At 45.5% G+C, this 17713-nt stretch overlaps 1 protein-coding gene across 4 annotated transcripts in view; it reads left to right on the top strand.

Moving 5' to 3' along the window:
- The window catches only part of ANKRD44 (ankyrin repeat domain 44), a 712165-nt gene that overhangs the window by 251085 nt on the left and 443367 nt on the right, over window positions 1-17713 (top strand). For all 4 annotated transcript variants that reach the window (XM_086955419.1, XM_086955418.1, XM_086955417.1 and 1 more), the window contains exon 2: window positions 1412-1495. In XM_086955419.1, coding sequence (XP_086811545.1) covers window positions 1412-1495 — 84 coding nt within the window. The remainder of the gene's footprint in view (window positions 1-1411; window positions 1496-17713) is intronic.

Raw genomic sequence — 17713 nt, 5'->3', positions numbered from 1 at the left:
ATTCTCAAATAGCAATTCGCAAAAAATCACTATTTGAGAATCGCAAACATGGATGTTGATACATCTGCCCCCAAGTGATTTGCCCAGAATCACAGGTTGTTGTATCGATGCCAAGACTTAAACCCGGATACCCAACTCCCGAGTCGGCAGCTCTGGCCGCTCTGCCACCTCCTTTCCCCCATGTTCCATGGGAGGGGCAAACAAGATTGTCAAGCTGGAACACGAATAAGAAGCCAGCATGAGAGCAACAAGGAAAGTCAACCAATAGGCTGGCTCTTTGCCTCTGTTCTTGATAAGCAACAATATACCTCCCATTAGACTGTGCATGTGCTGTCTAGTAGACTCGACCTAAAAATAGTTCCTGATGTAAGCAGTGGAAGGATAAAAAGAAGCAGTGCCCTTGGAATAAAGCAAAAACTTCAATTGGAAGAAAATCCATTGAAACAGGAGCAAGGAACTAAGATAGACAATAAAGCTATCCAGTTATGATCAAGTAGCCCACTCTATGTATAATTGTATTACAAACAATAGGTCTTCAATCAAAGGCAGTTAAAGCTGGCTGTAGTTAACGACTGAAAAGTAGTATGGAGGATGAGGCCTGTATCCTAGCACTTGTGCCTACTTTATGTGCAACTAACAATTCTATTGTTTGAACTTCAACAGAAGCTTTACAACTGCCCGATTCTTTTCTTGCCGAAAATGTGTGTTTCACACTCATTTATGACGAAAATGAAAGGGTGTGATGTGCAACATTTACAAAAGCGAGGGGCTGTGGTAGTGTTATCAAACAAAAATGTTCTCTGTATTTGATCTAGTTTTAGGTATATGGTAAACGGTATCCACTTGAAATAGAAGAGTACAAGTTAGGCCCACGAGAACGATAGAAATACTAAATACAGTTTGAAGGGTTCTATTTTTTATGTTTTGTATATTTACTGTATCCGGTATTCACACTTTAAAGCAAGCACATAATAGTTTTTTAGGTTTAAAGTATTTTATTAGAAGGGTACAGCAGCAAAAGGAAAAACAGTTATGCAAATACATAATAGTTTTTAAGGATTTTTTTGTGGGAAAAGATGTAAGCTTGTAAATATTTCAGAGTACAGATCTTCAGCTTCTAAGTTAATCAACATATCAACAGCTTAACCCTCCAGTGGCTTTTTCATTATTTCTAATCAAGAGTACATAATTGTGCTGTAATATTTGTGACAATGGATAGAAACAGTGTTTGCTCAGTTCATTAAAAAAAAAAAAAACATGTGCAACAACTTGTCCTGCTCCGCCATTCATTACATATGAATTGAAAGGTTATGCATTGTCATTCAGGTGTCTGTTTGATTAGCAAGAATAGAATTGTAACTAAAAAAAGAATAATCATGAAATAAAATCCATCCTTTCCATTTCTTGGCAGCCACCGCTGATTCAAGCAATTTTCAATGGAGACACCGAGGAGATCCGGATGCTGATCTACAAAACTGAAGATGTCAATGCTTTGGTGAGTCACCTCCTGCTGCTTTCCTTAGACTATTGTGCTGCAGGCTTCATCTGAAAGTACACATGCAATGAAGTGCCCGTGGGTCACACATAATAATTGCCTCTGATAGGCATTACATGTATTCAATAGCGAATTTATCTGTATTTTTCCTGGTCTGAACTTGATCAACTCTTGAAGCAGAATTCTGAGGGACCACTTTACACAGCCGTTTGCTCATCCAAGCGTTAATTGTCACACACACTCTGACAGGCATGCTTAGGTGCTGTGACACTCAACGTGCATTTTGCCCACCACATCGTCAGATCTCATGCACCTCCTGTGTAGGTCAAACCGCAAATATCACTCTTTCAAGCATGCACTCTCAATGCAAATTGGAGCCTTTTATAACTTCGCATGGAGTATGAAACACTGTGTAAAGTTTGCACATGCACCTTAAAGAAAATCATTTTAGGTCTTGCAAGGGGTTTGCAAGGTACTACATTAACAATGCAATATGTTCCAAGTTCGCAAAATACGGATTTGTGTTCTTATATGCCTGTAAATTTCATTCCAAACAGCAACACCTCATCCCATATGGCGGACATTTTACAGCGTAAAATTGAGCATTAGGGATCTAAACAGAGGAGTTTGCAGTGTGGTTGCCATTGGGATGGCAGTAAATAGCCGCTTTGCATTTTTTCCCAAACCTTTCCAGTGGTGTTTTACACCCAATTTATGCATCTAGACCTCGTGTCAACAAAGGCTGGTGTAAGTGTGTAAATTGGGCCTGATGGGCATCGAAGCATTCGCATACTTCATGGTGCTGTAAGGATTTGATCTTCCCCATTTGGAAAAATATTTTCAGGTGGCGAAAAACAAAAGAGAAATAAGCTTCACCTGTAAATTGAAAGTCTACTCACATGCTGGAGAATTTTGCCATTGTTTAAATTTGTTTATTAGATATTGATATTTTAGATACAGAGAAGCATAGGTTCATACATGAAATACATACTGAAATAGACTGACATTAATGTGGCAGTAGATTCTACATTAGTGGTGTTCTTCACACGTAATAGCCTCTCATCATGTGTATTGTCCTGGAAGTACAGGTGTATTACGGCTCTCCACATAGTCGAGGTGTGTTAGATATGATGTTGGTGTCATTAGGAGTCATGGTTTTCTGTCCCCAGAGTTCGGCTATGTATCTGCTAACCAATGTCAATGCTAAATTGCTGGCCTGTATCCCTGGCTAATAACCGGGGCGTTAAACTGGGGTAGTGATACGGGGTCAGCAGGGAGGGGGGTGGAGGGGTGTGCAGACTGAGGGGGGGGGGGGTTGTCCCGTTTAGTTTGTTTGTTGTGCAAATTGGTACAATAGTTGTGCCCATTCCATGGAAATATGATGTTTGCGTGTCCCTTTCACTTCCTCATCCCGTATCGTTTCCTCTTTAACCACCCCCCATTTCTTAACTGCTCCCACCCAGGCCTCCACTGAAGGTCCCTCTGGGGCTCGCCAATGCATGGCTATTCTCTTTTCGCCAGGAGGAGGAGAGTGATATGAATCGGACCTGTACTTTATCAGTTTTTTGTCTTCTAAACACACCTATTGCGTATGCCTCCCATGACGTGATCCCTGGGACATTAGTGGATGCCTGGAGTGTCTCGTGAATGTAATCCCAGTACTGTTGTAATGTGGGACACCCCCAGAACATGTTTGAAGTCTGCTGCTGCTGCTGGGGCTGAGCACCGGGGCCACAGGAATTCCTTATCTGGATAGAAATGGTGTAGGCGCTTTGGTGTCAAATATGCCCTGTGTAAGATATTGAATTGTATATTCTTAAAGCATGCGTTTCTGGAGACCGTTTTGGGGTATTCTAAAGCCTGTTCCCACTCCTTTTCGTGTAACGGCCGACCTATGTCTTCCTCTCATGTCTGACGCAGTGCAGTCAAGGGTTTGAGCAGTAGTTCCTGATCGGCCTTATGGAGCCATGTGACTAAGTGTCTGCCCATCCCCATAAGTAGTGTGGCATGTATTACTGGGTGTGCCGGTGTTTCTCCTGTGTGTGGATCCCAGAACTGGCAACTACTGGCCACAAAACGTCTATGCAATAGAAATTGCCCCAGGGGAGGTCATATTCTTCCACTTGCTGATTATAGGGTCGCAGTTGCCCACCCTTGAAGAGGGATTCCAACTCTGTAAGTGAGTTGTCGGTCCACACCTGTAGGGTTCGGGCTGTGTAATATTTCTCATCATTGGGGAACCCTACCAATGAAAGCAGTGGGGAATACAGAGGTTTCCCCCCCACCGGACATGCAATGTATTCCCAACATACAGGTGCGAGCTATCATCACTTGCATTGGATAAAAGCGTTGAGGCTTGGTGCCAGGTAGAAGCATGCGCCGGAGTGCTGGTAGGGGTGTGTGTACCATGTCCGAGGTTGCCTCGTCCATGCGACGCTCCGCAGTCCAGTGTAAAAGCCATTGCAGTTGTGCTGCTAAAAATATGGTTCAAATGCTTGAGCGCCTCGGCCCGTCAGTCCATCGGTAGGAGCAATTTAGACAGAGCTACTCTGCGCCGGCCCACTCCCCAGATAAGAGAGGTGAGTAGTGTGTCCAGCTCCTGGAAGAAGGGGCGGGGAGGAATGACAGGGAGATTAGCAAAGTGGTACAGTAAACTGGGGGCAATGATCATTTTGGCCAGTGCCACACGTCCGATGGGGCCTGGGGTAGCGTTTTCCAGAAGCCCACCGCTGTTCGTATACTCACCAATGCCTTACGGTGGTTCCCTTCATAGATGTTCATGGGGGCGTGGTATAGCCGTACTCCCAGGTACCTAGGCGCAGCCCCTCTCCACACGAGTCTCTGATCCCCTGTTGTAGTGTCAAAGGGGCCTAAGTGTGAACTCAACGGGTAGCTCGTGGACTTACTCCAGTTAACACAGAAGCCAGAGGCATCCGCAAATTCCGGCAGTGTTGTCCAGATTGGGGTCAAGACGGCGCTTATGTCGCGCATGGTGAAAAGGAGTACCTTGATGCAAAACAATGATGTAAGCCTAATTACTAGTATTATTCCTCTCCAACAAATGTTTGGAATATCCTTTGAACATTGTCCATCCTAGATAACAGTAGGCTAGGAGCATTTATCAAAACTGGATACAATTTTATAGTGGACAGGCCGGGGTTTACTCTCTCCCTTAGGAATTCCTGGGGCGTTTGTAGCAGTAGGACGTTGGACAGGAAAAGCCCTATGGTGAGCATAAACGAGGCTTGAGTGAAGTGCGTTATGGCTGGGCTGGTTGCTTCACCTCTAGACACTTGAGCAAGGGCAGGACAGACACCAGTCTGCCCTCAATCCAGAACGTTTTCTCCTAAATGAGTTGTGTGCCTATAATTTTGGTCCAAAATCCTTTGTCGTTTATATCTAGTTAAAGCTCGCTTTTATGAACTTTGGTTGCTGAAGGCATGGAGACCTTCCTTTTCACTAGTGGTGAGGCTTCTTGGTAGAAATCAGCTGAGTGGCTGTTTAGGTAAAATTTACATTAGGATCATCCTGTAACCACAGTGTTAGCAGGTGCCTTTCCTACTAAGGGTTGGCAAGCTGCTCTAAGATTCAGGTTGATTTCAAATGAGCAGTTGAAGGGAAAAAAAGGAGGAGACTCGAGGCTTTGGCGTCAATGCGCTATCCTGCCTCCCTGAAAGTCGTATAGAAGGGCAATAATGACTCTTTCATGCAAAACGAGGCCACACAGGAGCATATGAAGGGGTTTCCAAGCTGCATGGTGCTTTGCTTGAAGTTATTCATAAAATAGGATAGGCGCTTACTTGTAACCTCCTCCACCCATCCGTTGAACAGGGGATCTTTCAGTTCAGTGACACAGAAGTGCCCGATAAAACTAGGAAAGACCAGCGTTAAATAGAAAAGGTGTTCCTCGAGTTGAGGATAGTGGGTCATGGGTGATTACTGTTCTTTTCCTGTTTTCTGTTTCATTTTGGCAGAACTGCTTGACATTTCCTTAGTGGTCATCACTGGTGAGTGTGCTGCATTCATCAATTTGAAAAACCAGCACAGATATTAACATGGTGATTTGGTCTTACAGCACCACAAATCTGCGCATTTTGCTCATTTGCCCTGTGTGGCGTGTTTACATTGCTCAAAGTCTGACTGTGGGGGCAGTTGACAATTTGTGCCTGAGTATCCCACCCCAGGCCCGAGACTCTCGTGCTCTTAAGGCAAAAGCACACTAAATAGAGAACATGCCTTTCTGGGCAGAGAAGCCCGGGCCCGTCGCTTCGGGGAAGGCGATCGGCCTGGAAAGACCTTGGCCAACCTTCTGCACCCCCCACGTCGTATGTTACGGCTCTTCATGATGGAGGCCCCACTAGAACCACATACTTGCTGCCATAAATAGCTTACCTAGTGATAAGGCCCCCAGTCTGGATGGTCTTCCAGACTCTTTTTATAAAACTTTAGCATCACTCTTAGAACCGCATCTGGCTGCCATGTATAACGATTCTTTCAACAATGGTCTCTCCCTTCTGTCCCTCCCAGAAGCGATGATAACGCTACTACTTAAGCCTGACAATTTGTGCCTGAGTATGTATCCCCGCTACCCTCAGGTCGAGGCTGTAAATACCATGAGCAGACCTATGTGTAATGCTCTATCTAGTCTACAGGGGTCTCTCCTATAATGTAATCACAGCATTGTTTCTGCAGCAGGCGGGACCCAGGGCCCCAAGAAATGGCCTCCTACTGTAGGCTCTGAGGAGTAAATGGAGCTCCCAACTCACCCATGTCATAAGGGTGACCTCCAGTCAGGCATGACATTTTTAGTTACCAACACCTTTACGTTCTGTGGCTTATTGTCTATTTTTCCTCATTATATGTGTGGACCTAAAGGCTTCAGCATTTGGCATGCAGCTGGCTATATGGCTATAAAATGGACTGTGTGAACTTGGCATGGAACAATTGGCATTTTAAGGTGCATGTGATTCCACAGAAAGGGTAGACCAACATAGTCAACGGTGTAAACTCAGGACATTTTGCATGCTGAAATCTGTGTGAGATGAACACGACACCCCTCAGACATTAGGGTGCCTTGTTACAGGCCTTGGTCGTTCTCAAATTAGATACAGTATAGGAAGCCTTTGAGATAATCCGAGCCAGACCCAGACTATGAATCCGGACTTGAGAAGGGACATTTTTGTATCCACAACACTTCATGCAATCATTTAAGTCCTTATTTCCAATGATAACAAAGGTATTTGCAAAGCACATTGGCTTCCTGGCCCATTATCCCTATGTTTGTCCTCATGCTAGGGTCCCATCGTCAATGCCTCAGTGTCAGCCTTTGTGTCTCTGTGCACCTTTGTTCCAGGGTCAGTGTCTGAACCTGGTGTTGGCATCCGTGTTCCAGAGTCTTTGCCTCACTGTCTCTGTTAGACCTGGCATCCTTGGTGTGGTTTCCCCTGTTTTTTGTCTCTACCTCCTGTATTTTTAATGGTGTGCTGGACTTTGTCTTTGCTCGTTTATGTACTCTGGGCACTTTACCACTACTGATTAGTGCTAAAGTGCAAGTGCTCCGTGTGTAAATTGTGATTCTGATTGGTTATCCATGATTGGCCAATTTGATTTACTGGTAAGTCCCTAGTAAAGTGCACTGTGTGTACCCAGGGCCTGCAAATCAAATGCTACTAGTGGGCCTGCTGCACTGGTTGTGGCACCCACATAAGTAGCCCTGTAAACTTGTCTCAGGCCTGCCATTGCAGTGTCTGGCTGTGAGTGCAGTTTTAAACCGGTGCAGTATATGTGAAAGTCAGGACATGTGGTGGGAGGGGTTGCCACTGACACCTGAATAGGACTGTGGCTGTCCTCCCACAATGCGCACTACAACCCCCTGGAGTATGTCTTGAGCCAAGTCAGGAACTTATAAAGAGCAAAGACTTTAAAGTAGGCCTACTTCGAAGGCTAGAAGGGGTATAAGTATTGGACCTGTAACCCCACATTTTTAGAAGACTTCTGGACAGAGGACTCTGCCAAGAAGAAGAGCTAAAAAGCTGTCGAGAGGAATACTGCCCCTTTGCTGTGTGTTGCTTTGCTGAGTTGGCCTGCAGTTGCTGCTTCTGTCTGGGGGCAGTGAAACAACTGGACTGTGCTTTGTATCCTGCTGTCCAAGGTTCTCCAAGGGCTGTGTGTACTTGCCTTCTGTTTAAAGTCTCAGGGCCATCAAATACCTCATCTGCAGGATCCCTGAACTTCACTGCTGGGAGTTCAGACCGGACTGTGGTGCCGATTCCAGTTCTGGGCCCTAAGAGGTTGTTCTGCTGCTTGAAACCATCAACATCGACTCATCGCCCTTCCAGCATCTGTTTTTCCGACACCACACCACTGTGCAGGAGAAATGTCAATGCAACCCTGTCTTGCAGCTGAAGAAATAGACGCAGCACCTGCCTGTGGCCTAAGAAACCACCACAGCCAGAGTTCAGCACACTGTGTCTCCGAAGTCCAAAACCACTGCACTGACCTTAATGCAGGCACTGCGGTGCGGCTGAAAGAATCGACGCATTGTTGGATCGTGGCTGAAGAAATTGACGCAGAGCCTGTTTTGACATCACTGCATCGACCACCACCGTGGCGGATTTCTATGCATCGCAGCTATGCTCCAGGTTTTCCACTGCCGAACCACATTGGATTTCAATGCATCACTTCCAGTTACTGTCTGGATTCGACCCAACACTTTTGCGTGCAGCAGAACTGACACATTGTCTCCCCATGGACTCTGGAACCACGCATCGCTGTGTTTTCCGGTGCTTCCCTCATCTGCGGCTGTTTGTCTTTGTGGATTTGGATGCAACTAAAGGAACTTTGTGTAAAATCACTGCATCCAAAGAGTTCTAATGACAGAATTGCTAACACCTTCTAAAAGGGATATTTTGAGTTATGTATGTTGGATGTTTGCAATTTAGGTCTTGTTTGGTTTAGATAAATATACTTTATATTTCTAAGCCGGTATGGTGTCTATTTGTAGTGTTTTCACTGTGCTACTGTGTGTGTTATGTACAAATACTTTACACATTGCCTTAGAGATAGGCTTGACTGCTTGTGCAAAGCTACTAAGGGGGGTGGGTGAGCAGTGGTTATCTTGGGTGTGTAATCCCCTTACTCTGACTAAAGGAAGGGTTCCTACATGGACAGGGTGCACACCACTGCCACTTTCATGTGAATTGTTTACATACACAATAATATAAGGAAACCTAGAGTACAATCTCATTGCATTCGTCCATAGTGTGAAGCAGTGAGAATCAAAAGTATTTTTGATTATCCTAATAATCTAGATCTATATCACATTTACAGTGGTAATAACATATGATTTTGCCTTTGCAGTATTGTCATAAATTTCTCAATATTTATTAGTACGCTTGATGCAAATAACATTGGGCCCCATTGTTTGGCATGGCACAAATTATTGTGCTTTCACCAACATGTAAATGCACATACAGCTAGATGAACAAGTGTTTTTGCATTTGTTTGAAGCCAGTCCTGAATCTCTGAAGAGCTCCTGAATTAATTAATTTGCATGACTCTAGTCATCGAGGATTTCAGTATTCTTTGTTTTCAACTTCTATTCCCTGTATTTCTCACATCACAAGAGCTGGAAATGTGCCAGACTGCTTCCTGTATGCTCATTTAAGCAACACTGCAGTGCTACGTTGTAGTTGCGGAGTTGCAGCTATGTCATGATTATTTCTTAGCAGCATTAGGTTCTCACAGACAGTTGACTCAAATCCCCTTTAGTAAGTTTCCAATGAAATCTCATAAACATTATAAATAGATTTGGTAGGAGTCGAAGGTTGACTTCATAGCTGGAAACAAGAGCCTGAGAGAGAACAGGGTTTCTGCATCTTAAATTATACATCATTCTGTTATGTTATGTTACGGGGTTTTATATAGCGTGTGGCTGCCCCAGCAAAGGTGTGTCCCAGCGCTAACCGGCAGAGAAAATGGGAGGCTGCAGAAGAGGGCAGATCCTAAGTCAGGGGGAAAAGATGCGTTTTAGGTCCACGCAGGTAGGTTAACTTAAAGATGATTTATTTCATGCAGGTAACAAGTAGTATAGTTCTAGACAACAGGTAGTTAAGTTGTGAAGGAGAGCCTCACCAGGAGCAGCCCGTCTGCTGCTTAGCTATGTCCAACTGTCACTTTACCTCTCTGTGTCCCAACATTCCGAGGCACATCATGACTCCAGTATTCCAGTGGACACAGAGCAGAAGCACTGGCTGAGCAGGAGGTGTAAAATACATTTCATTACAAATGCAGGATACTACAGTTCTGTTACTGAGTTTTATATAGCGCATAGCTGCCCCAGCAAAGGGGCGTCCCAGCGCTAACCGGCATAGAAGAAGGGAGGCTGCAAAATAGGTCAGATCCTAAGTCAAAGGGAAACAGTGTGTTTTAATGGCCTTGCGAAAAGTTAGGTAGTTATCCATACTACGGATGTGCACTGGGAGAGAGTTCCAAAGTTTAGCTGGCAGGTGCGGGAAGACAGTCCTCCTGCATGTACCTTCTTCCTCCGAAGGACAACCGCCCAATGCTGGCCCATCGATCGAAGGTGGCGAGTAGGAGTATAGGGTGAGAGCAGGTTTGCCAGGATGCTAGGTGAAGAAAGATTCATAATTTTGAAGGCAATGCAGAGGGACTTAAATTCAACGCGCCTAGCTACCGGCAACCAATGGAGTTGGCGGATGGCGTTGTTCGTGGAACAGATTCTACGGAGGCCCAGGAGAGTGCTAATAGCCGCATTTTGTACCCTCTGCAGTCGTAGAGTTTCAGCCTTGTTAACCCCCAGGTACAGAGAGCTGGTATAGTCTAACCGAGACATGATGGTAGCCTGGATAATGACCTGACAAGTGGGAGGATTGAAGAAACCTAGCAGCGGTTTTAGCCCACACAGGAGACCAAAACAAATGCCCACAACTTTTTTGGTTTGGGCCTGGAAACTGAGGGCCGAGTCTACCCCATACACCCAGATTTTTAACCACCTGTTTGAGGGTGGGTGCACATCCCAGGGACGTCGGCCACCAGCGTTCGCTCCACAGCTTAGAGTCTTTCCCAACCAGCAAAACCTCAGATTTCCTGGTGTTAAGCTGGAGACAGTTAGCAGACATCCACTCCGCGACAGCTGCAAGATCGCTTCGAAACTTAAGGGCATCCTGCATGGAGTCGTTAGAGAGTGCTACTACCAGCTGAGTATCAGCATATGATACTACCATTAGTCCTATACTCCTGGCCACAGCCGTCAATGGTTGGATGTACAGATTGAATAGCGTAGGGCTCAATGCTGAGCCCTGTGGAACCCCTCGTTTCACAGTATATATCTGAGAGGCAAAGGGGGGGGGGCAGCCACCTGGAAGGTTCTCTCAGCCAGGAAAGAGGTGAACCATCCCAGGATCGAGCTCTCGATTGCAGCCTCATCCAACCGTTGTAGCAGGAACTGGTGTGATACGTGTTGAACACTGCGCTGAGATCTAGTAAAATCAGCACTGAAGGGTGTCCGCCTTCTAAAGCTGCCCTCAGATGTTCGGTCACAGCTAGGAGGGTAGACTCTGTGCTGTGACCAGGTCGGAAACTATTCTGAGAAGCATCAAGCACGCTGTTGTTTTCCAGAAATCCTGTCAGAATGGAATTCATATAGGCCTCAGTGATCTTGGACACTCCTGGCAGGAGGGAAATGGGGCGAAAGTTCTCCGGTTTGACAGGATCCAAAGTAGTTTTTTTTTGCAGAGGGACCACCCTGGCTTGTTTCCAAGCCCTAACAATGACTGCTCTAGATAGGGATATTTTGTTCAGCTGACACAAAGGTGTAAGAAGCAGAGGCAGGGATTTGAGAAATCTCAGGCATTTTTCACTCATTTATAATGAAACCTCCAATCATTCATAAAAATTGAATAATGGTTAAATTTCACCCAGTGTTCCCTGGCAACAACCTTCAACTAAGCTTGGTACGATTAGGGCTCATGCTCCCAAGGCCCAAGTAGTATGTATGTTTGTGTATATATTCATATATATCTTCATGTCAGTGTTAACTAATAGCTTACCTTATTAGCATCGAGTGGATACAAAGTAAATGTGAAGTTCTGCACCTTATGTAACGCCTAGAGAAATCATTTTGTTACCTGCAAGAGTATGGGAAGATGCATTGGCAAGAGGGGTTAAAGGAAATGCAGTCCACATGGGGAACACTGATCATAGCTGACAGTGAAGGGGGTGGTAGCATTGTATGAGTACAGGACAGCCAAGCCCTCCACCAAAGAAGGAGCATGCTCTGCCCAAAGTTTGTGATTGGGAGACTTTGTCAGCGGCGACTAGATAATGATGAAGTCTCGGCTGGTGCATTTCCAGTTCATGTCTGTACAGGTTGATGTCTGCCGATTATTGCACATCACTTAGCCTCCAACTTTATTTGACAATGATTTACCCGTGATCACTTGAACTGCTTTGCCGAGTCTGTGGAGCTGAGAGCCTAGCCTGCAGTGAATGGAGGGGCAATGACTTGGAGGATTTTGAAGAATCAATTTTAATGCCCCATTGCATAGATGACAACTTTTTTGGGTGGGAGCCCTCTGACTCTTCCCGTAGTGTGACAATGTATAGAGGGGTCAGGTCAAGATTGGTGAGGCATGATTTTTGCCCTATCATTCACACCATTTGCCTGTTGGGCACGGAGCGACCCTCTGGTGCGTGTACTCTGCTGGAAGGGCCCCTAGGAGGAGCGCATATCATTATATATGGATGATGTCCAATTGTATCTATCGAACCCAGGGATGACCTTAGATTGCTTGCTGTAATTGCAGGATTTGTTTGAGGACGTTGTGGTTTTCTGGGAGAAGTAGGTCCTGTATTCACATCCTGGTGGCTGTCACTAAGAGTGCTGAGGCGCTCGATCACCACTGATTCTTGGGGATTCACATCTTTAGGGATATATACATATATATTACCAGAGATGGGGCGAAATTTTGTCAGGGGAAAGGAATCCTAGACAAATTCTATAATGATGTCACGCAGTGGCCAAGCTTGCCTCTGTGTACGTTGGGCTACAATGTTTAAGATGATTGCTCTCTCCAAATTTACATATGTAATCAAGAACACTCCCTACATCTGCGGAGTTCTTTAGATGGGTGTAAATGGAAGTGCGGACACTATTGTGGGATGGGAAACAAGCTAGATCTGCCCTGGGAAAACTGACCAAGGGAGTGTATGAGCGAGGATTCCTCTCCCCGATGTACAGGTGAAATATTGGGCCTCTGCACCGGCTATACTCAATGAATGGGACTTTGACCCTCTAGACGAACCTTTCCTGGGGGAATGACAGACTGAAAACCCTAGTGGATCTCCAAGGGTAATTTGACTTTGCGAGCACCGAGGCATTTAGACTCTTGCAGCTGCACCATGACTTGGTTACCCACATCTCTAGAAACTAACCCTGGGCGTAGTCCTCGAAGTAGCGCTACGCATAGCTACGCGTAGCACTACGCGAACTGCGTAGTACCCTGTTCGCACTGTGCAAGATGCCCTTTTCAATGATTGCACAGTGCGGACAAGCATCCGGCACTGTGCAATCATTGAAAACGGCATCTTGCACAGTGCGAGCTGTAGTTTTCTGCCGCTCGAGTGATTTTTTACTCGAGCGGCAGCTTTCTCAACGTGGACTGGTAGTTTCTCATCGCGAGCGGTTGCAAGCATACGCAACCAGTCGCAATGAGAAACCTGACCTCCCCACGTTGAGAATCTCGCCGGGAGGTTTATTTTCCACGCTCCCGATCGGCAACTTGATTTTTCTGATCGCGAACGAGGGAAAAGTCTCGCTAGGATGTCATTTTTCTTGCTCGCGGTCGCCAACTTGACGTTGAGGACAGCGAGCAAGCAAAAAGTTACAGCTGCACTACGCTACGTGTCTTTGCACTGTGCTACGTGCAGTTCGCGTTGTGCGAAGTTGTGCAAACTACGCAAACTACGTGAGCGTAGCGTAGTGCTTTGCCCAGGGTTACTAGAAACACCCTTGCTGAAGCGTCTCTCCTTATAGTCAAACTTCTTTCTCATGTGATTTCACAGAAAGCCATTTTCCTTGTATATCAAACTGTTATTATCAACACTCCAGGCCCCCTGGTTGACCTTAAGGCTTGATGGGTGGAAGATGTGGGTCTCTTTGGGAAGTAGAATGAGCAGAAGCAACTGCAACACCGGGTGAGTGGGGGGCAGGCAAACGGTCCTGCTTCAGATTGGTACAGCTCAAGAGCCTGCATTGGGAATAGCTTACCATATTTCTCCTGGCTAGGATTAAATGTGCCCCTAATGATCGCTTTGTACGTAGCTGTGGTCGGAGGGGGACCCTACTATACACACTTTGATATTGTCCGGCGCTGAAGGCATTGGGATTGGAGCATAATCCTATGGACATTACTGGTATAAATAGGTCTCTCTCAGTTAAAGTTGGTATTCTTAACATCTGGGGAGGTGTAGCCTTTCAATGTTTTACAAAAGTCCACTGCAGGTAGGCCTGACGGTTGGCAGAAGAAATGTGGTCTGATTATGGTGCTCTCTGGTCCCACCAGACTTAGATAGTGGAAAATGGACATGAGCTGGTGCTCCTTGCATTAAAAGCAACTGCCCAAAAAAGTCATACAGAATATGGCAGCCATGGGCATCTCAGCAACCTGCACCTTTAGCAGGTTGGACCCACGGTTCAAGACGTTCTTGGGTGGGTTGTGGCAGGGCTTCCATATGCAAGAGATGGCCATTTTATTGCTGTGCCTAATGGGGCTAGCTAGTACAACGGGGCTATCCCTCTGTGGAGTTGGGCAGTGTGTGGTTTTGTTTTTTTTGTGTTTGAAATTTTCAATATAATGGTTAACCAAAAAAAAAGATTTGTGAGGCACTTTTTGCAATTAGTTACTCGCACAAATGGTAAAACTACCTCCCCTTGCTCGGTCCTTAGGCTTAATTGAGATTTGAATGCATCACTCGGTCTCAAACCAAGGAGATGGTGTTGAACAAAGTCCTTTGCCCAAAGGAGATGAAAATGGATCCCGATCAAACCCTCTGTTTACCCTTTTTTCCCAAAGAAATGAGGGCTCAGTCTCTGCTGCCGAGCTGCTCAGGTCTAGAAGTCCTAGGGGTAGAAAGTATCCAGCAGTTCTGGAAAGCTGGAGATTTCTAAAGACTCTCAACCCCCGAAGGCCTTTTCTGAGGGGGCAAGTACTCCTAATATGCTATCTCTATTGAGATATTCCGGTCATCTTTGGGTCTGGGGGAGTCTCTGTGAAAACGTTGCCTTTGAAGTTGAATTATGACCCAACACTATGGTCTCTCTGGCAAACCATTGAGTTCCTTTGACCTGATCCATGCCTTTATGAAAAGTCAAGAGCCGGACTTTAAGGCCGAGCCCTTTACTTATTAAAAGCAGGAGTTCTTCAGGTGATGGGAAGAGTGTAAGAGCATAGGACCAATACATCATAACTGATCATGTCACTTTCAAACTTGACAAATGTAAAGAACATGTAGGATTGCAAGTGGGAGCAAGCCAAAACAATATGATTTTTCTGTTGCTGACTCATACACGAAGAGTTTCCATCAGTTTTCATCCCTTGATAATTCCTACAAGAGCCAAGAATAAGACTAATGGAGCAGCAGGCAACATGCTCGATCAGTGACTGTGAGTGGACAATCAGCTTAGGAGCCGATATTTAAGAGTGATCGGAAGAAATCGAAAATTCCAACCTGGCTGAGATCTCTAACCTTGAAATGTTTGTCCTGCTGCAGTCAATTTTCATTAAGGTGTATATTATGTTGACCCAGAATGGAGTGCTTAGGACAGTGAGCATTGAAATGGTGCTCTGGGACTTGAAAGACAATGCCTTGTGCTAAACAGGGTGGATAAAGTTAGAGCCTGCAAATAGAAGGTAGAGACAACCTGTCAGATACAACAACAGGACAAATCTAGTGCTTTATAGCTGAGGACTTGGAAAACAAATCCACAAGAAATAGTCTCTGAAATGTGGCAATCCTGGAGGAGACTGAGTGGAACTCGTGTCTGTTAAGAGTGATGTCTGGCAGCTCACAAAAGCAAAAACACATTTTGAAAGGACCATAGGCATCATCTGACTTTCCTGTAGCACTCATAAATAGCATACAAGCTATTAAGTCAAAGCATGACCTGTTTTGAAGAACAGTTTCTTTTGGAACGTTACGGGTTCTGAAGAAAGAGAAAGGGATCTGATCGATCCTTGACAGTGGAAGAATAACCTGTACAGATTTTCCTGAACTGGTATATGAAACTGTCCAAAGATTTAGGTTTATCTGTAGATTCTTGAATTTAGGGAGGCTGGAACACGGGCATGGGCAATAGAGATTTCATTTGCTCACACTATGATTTCCACGGAAGAGGCCAAGGTTCTTCTGATAAAAGTCAAGATAAGTTCAGGGATGTTGTCTCAGTTATTGGGCGGATCCTGAGTTCGGAAGCATCTCACGGATGTGCAGCAGCTTAGAAGATTTGCTTTACCTACACTGATTGCAATTTACTGTATATGAAATATTGGACTCGAAAATTACTAAGTTAAATGATCCTGCAGCAGTTTAAGCAGTTTTTTTAAATCTTTATTTTCAGTTTTAAACTTACAGGAAGAAAAACAGTGATCACAGTGGTACATAGTTAAGGCGTTTTTTTCTCACATAGTAATAACTCAGTAACCATTACATGTCAGAACAGTTGGCGACAATAAAGGAAAAAAAAAGAAAAAGGCAGAGAAACATGAACGTGACCATAAGGCGATCCAGCTCCTCCAATAACATGCGGATACATCACCCCATCCGTAACAGTCATCTAGCACACCACAGGTGATCGCCGTTGTTGCATCTTTTCCCAACCCAAACCAAACCTCTCCCCTCAAGGCACACTGGCATACATGCAGAAAGAACAATAATCGTGCCATGACTTGGGCCCATCATCAAGAACATCTAGTCCTAATAACTTTCCTACCCAATCCCTTCAGGAACAATGCCATTATCAACCTGCGTGTCCGATTCGCTGTGCATCTTCGTGATGTATGCTCTGTATGGGCCCGATATTTCAACAGGGCGTGAGGAGCTGGGCATAAGTGTTGCAAACTCCTCACAATTCACGTTACAGTGCGCCAGACTGCGAAGCCAATGTAGGTGCTCTCTTCCTGCCCCACATCAACGCCACTTCCCGCTTGGCCAACAGGAATCCAAGTGCAGCAAATCTCCTAACCTTCTTGGGGAAGTTTACCATATAACCTAGCAGTGCAATTTCCGGTGTAAGGACTAGCGCCATAGATAGCATGTCGCCCGATGTGGTGTGTACCTGCACCCAGTAATGCTGTAGGTTTGGGCACGTCCAGGAGAGGTGCGCAAAGTCGGCGTGCGGTGCCAACATTCCTGGCAATGATGAGGTCCAGAAGGGTCTATCTTATGAGACCAGTCCGGCGTGTGGTACATTCTGTGGAGACATTTAAAATGAAGCAATTTATGCCTGCTATTCAGGAAAACCTCCGCCGCGACCTTACAACATTGCTCCCACTGGTCTTCAGTGATGGGACACCCCAAATCCTGCTCCCATGCCATGCGTACTTTAACTCCAAAACTGGGCGATCCATATTGCAACATTTATATAGTTTGGAAATCAAATGCGCGTCGGACGGGCCGGAAATTAGTAACTTTAGTGGAGAGGCAGGTTCAGGTGCGACAGGGAATGAGGGGAAGGTCGCCCGTAACACGGAATGCATACGCCTTAACACAAAGAGATCCATAAAAGAGCAGTCCAGGAATCGAGAGTCTTCCGATACCGAGAATACATGGTTTTCGGGGAAGAGATCTCAGATTGTATGAATCTGAAATTTCGCCAATGTTCGTTGGACTAACGACTCACCCGTAATAGGCAGCAATGGAAGATTTGGGAGCGGGAGCTCCTGGGAGTATAATAAGTCTATGCCTAATAATCGATGCAGTGTTTGCGGAAGTACCAAATCCGCCTCCGGCTACAAATAGAGAATACAGGTGTCCATATGAAACCATGCGTAAGAATAGCAGCACTGTGCCGTCCGGTAGTATAAATACATATCCGGGGCCCCAAACCCACCCCTCTCAAATGGGAGAGTTAGAATCTGCCAGTTTACCCGTTGCCTCTTGCCCCCCCCAAGTCAAACGCAGAAGGAGGACTGTGTAAGT

Source organism: Lissotriton vulgaris, chromosome 2_1 (assembly GCF_964263255.1).
Source record: "Lissotriton vulgaris chromosome 2_1, aLisVul1.2, whole genome shotgun sequence".
NCBI lineage: Eukaryota > Metazoa > Chordata > Amphibia > Caudata > Salamandridae > Lissotriton > Lissotriton vulgaris.
The sequence above is the reverse complement of the archived record's forward strand: the minus strand, read 5'-3'. Positions and strand labels throughout refer to the sequence as shown.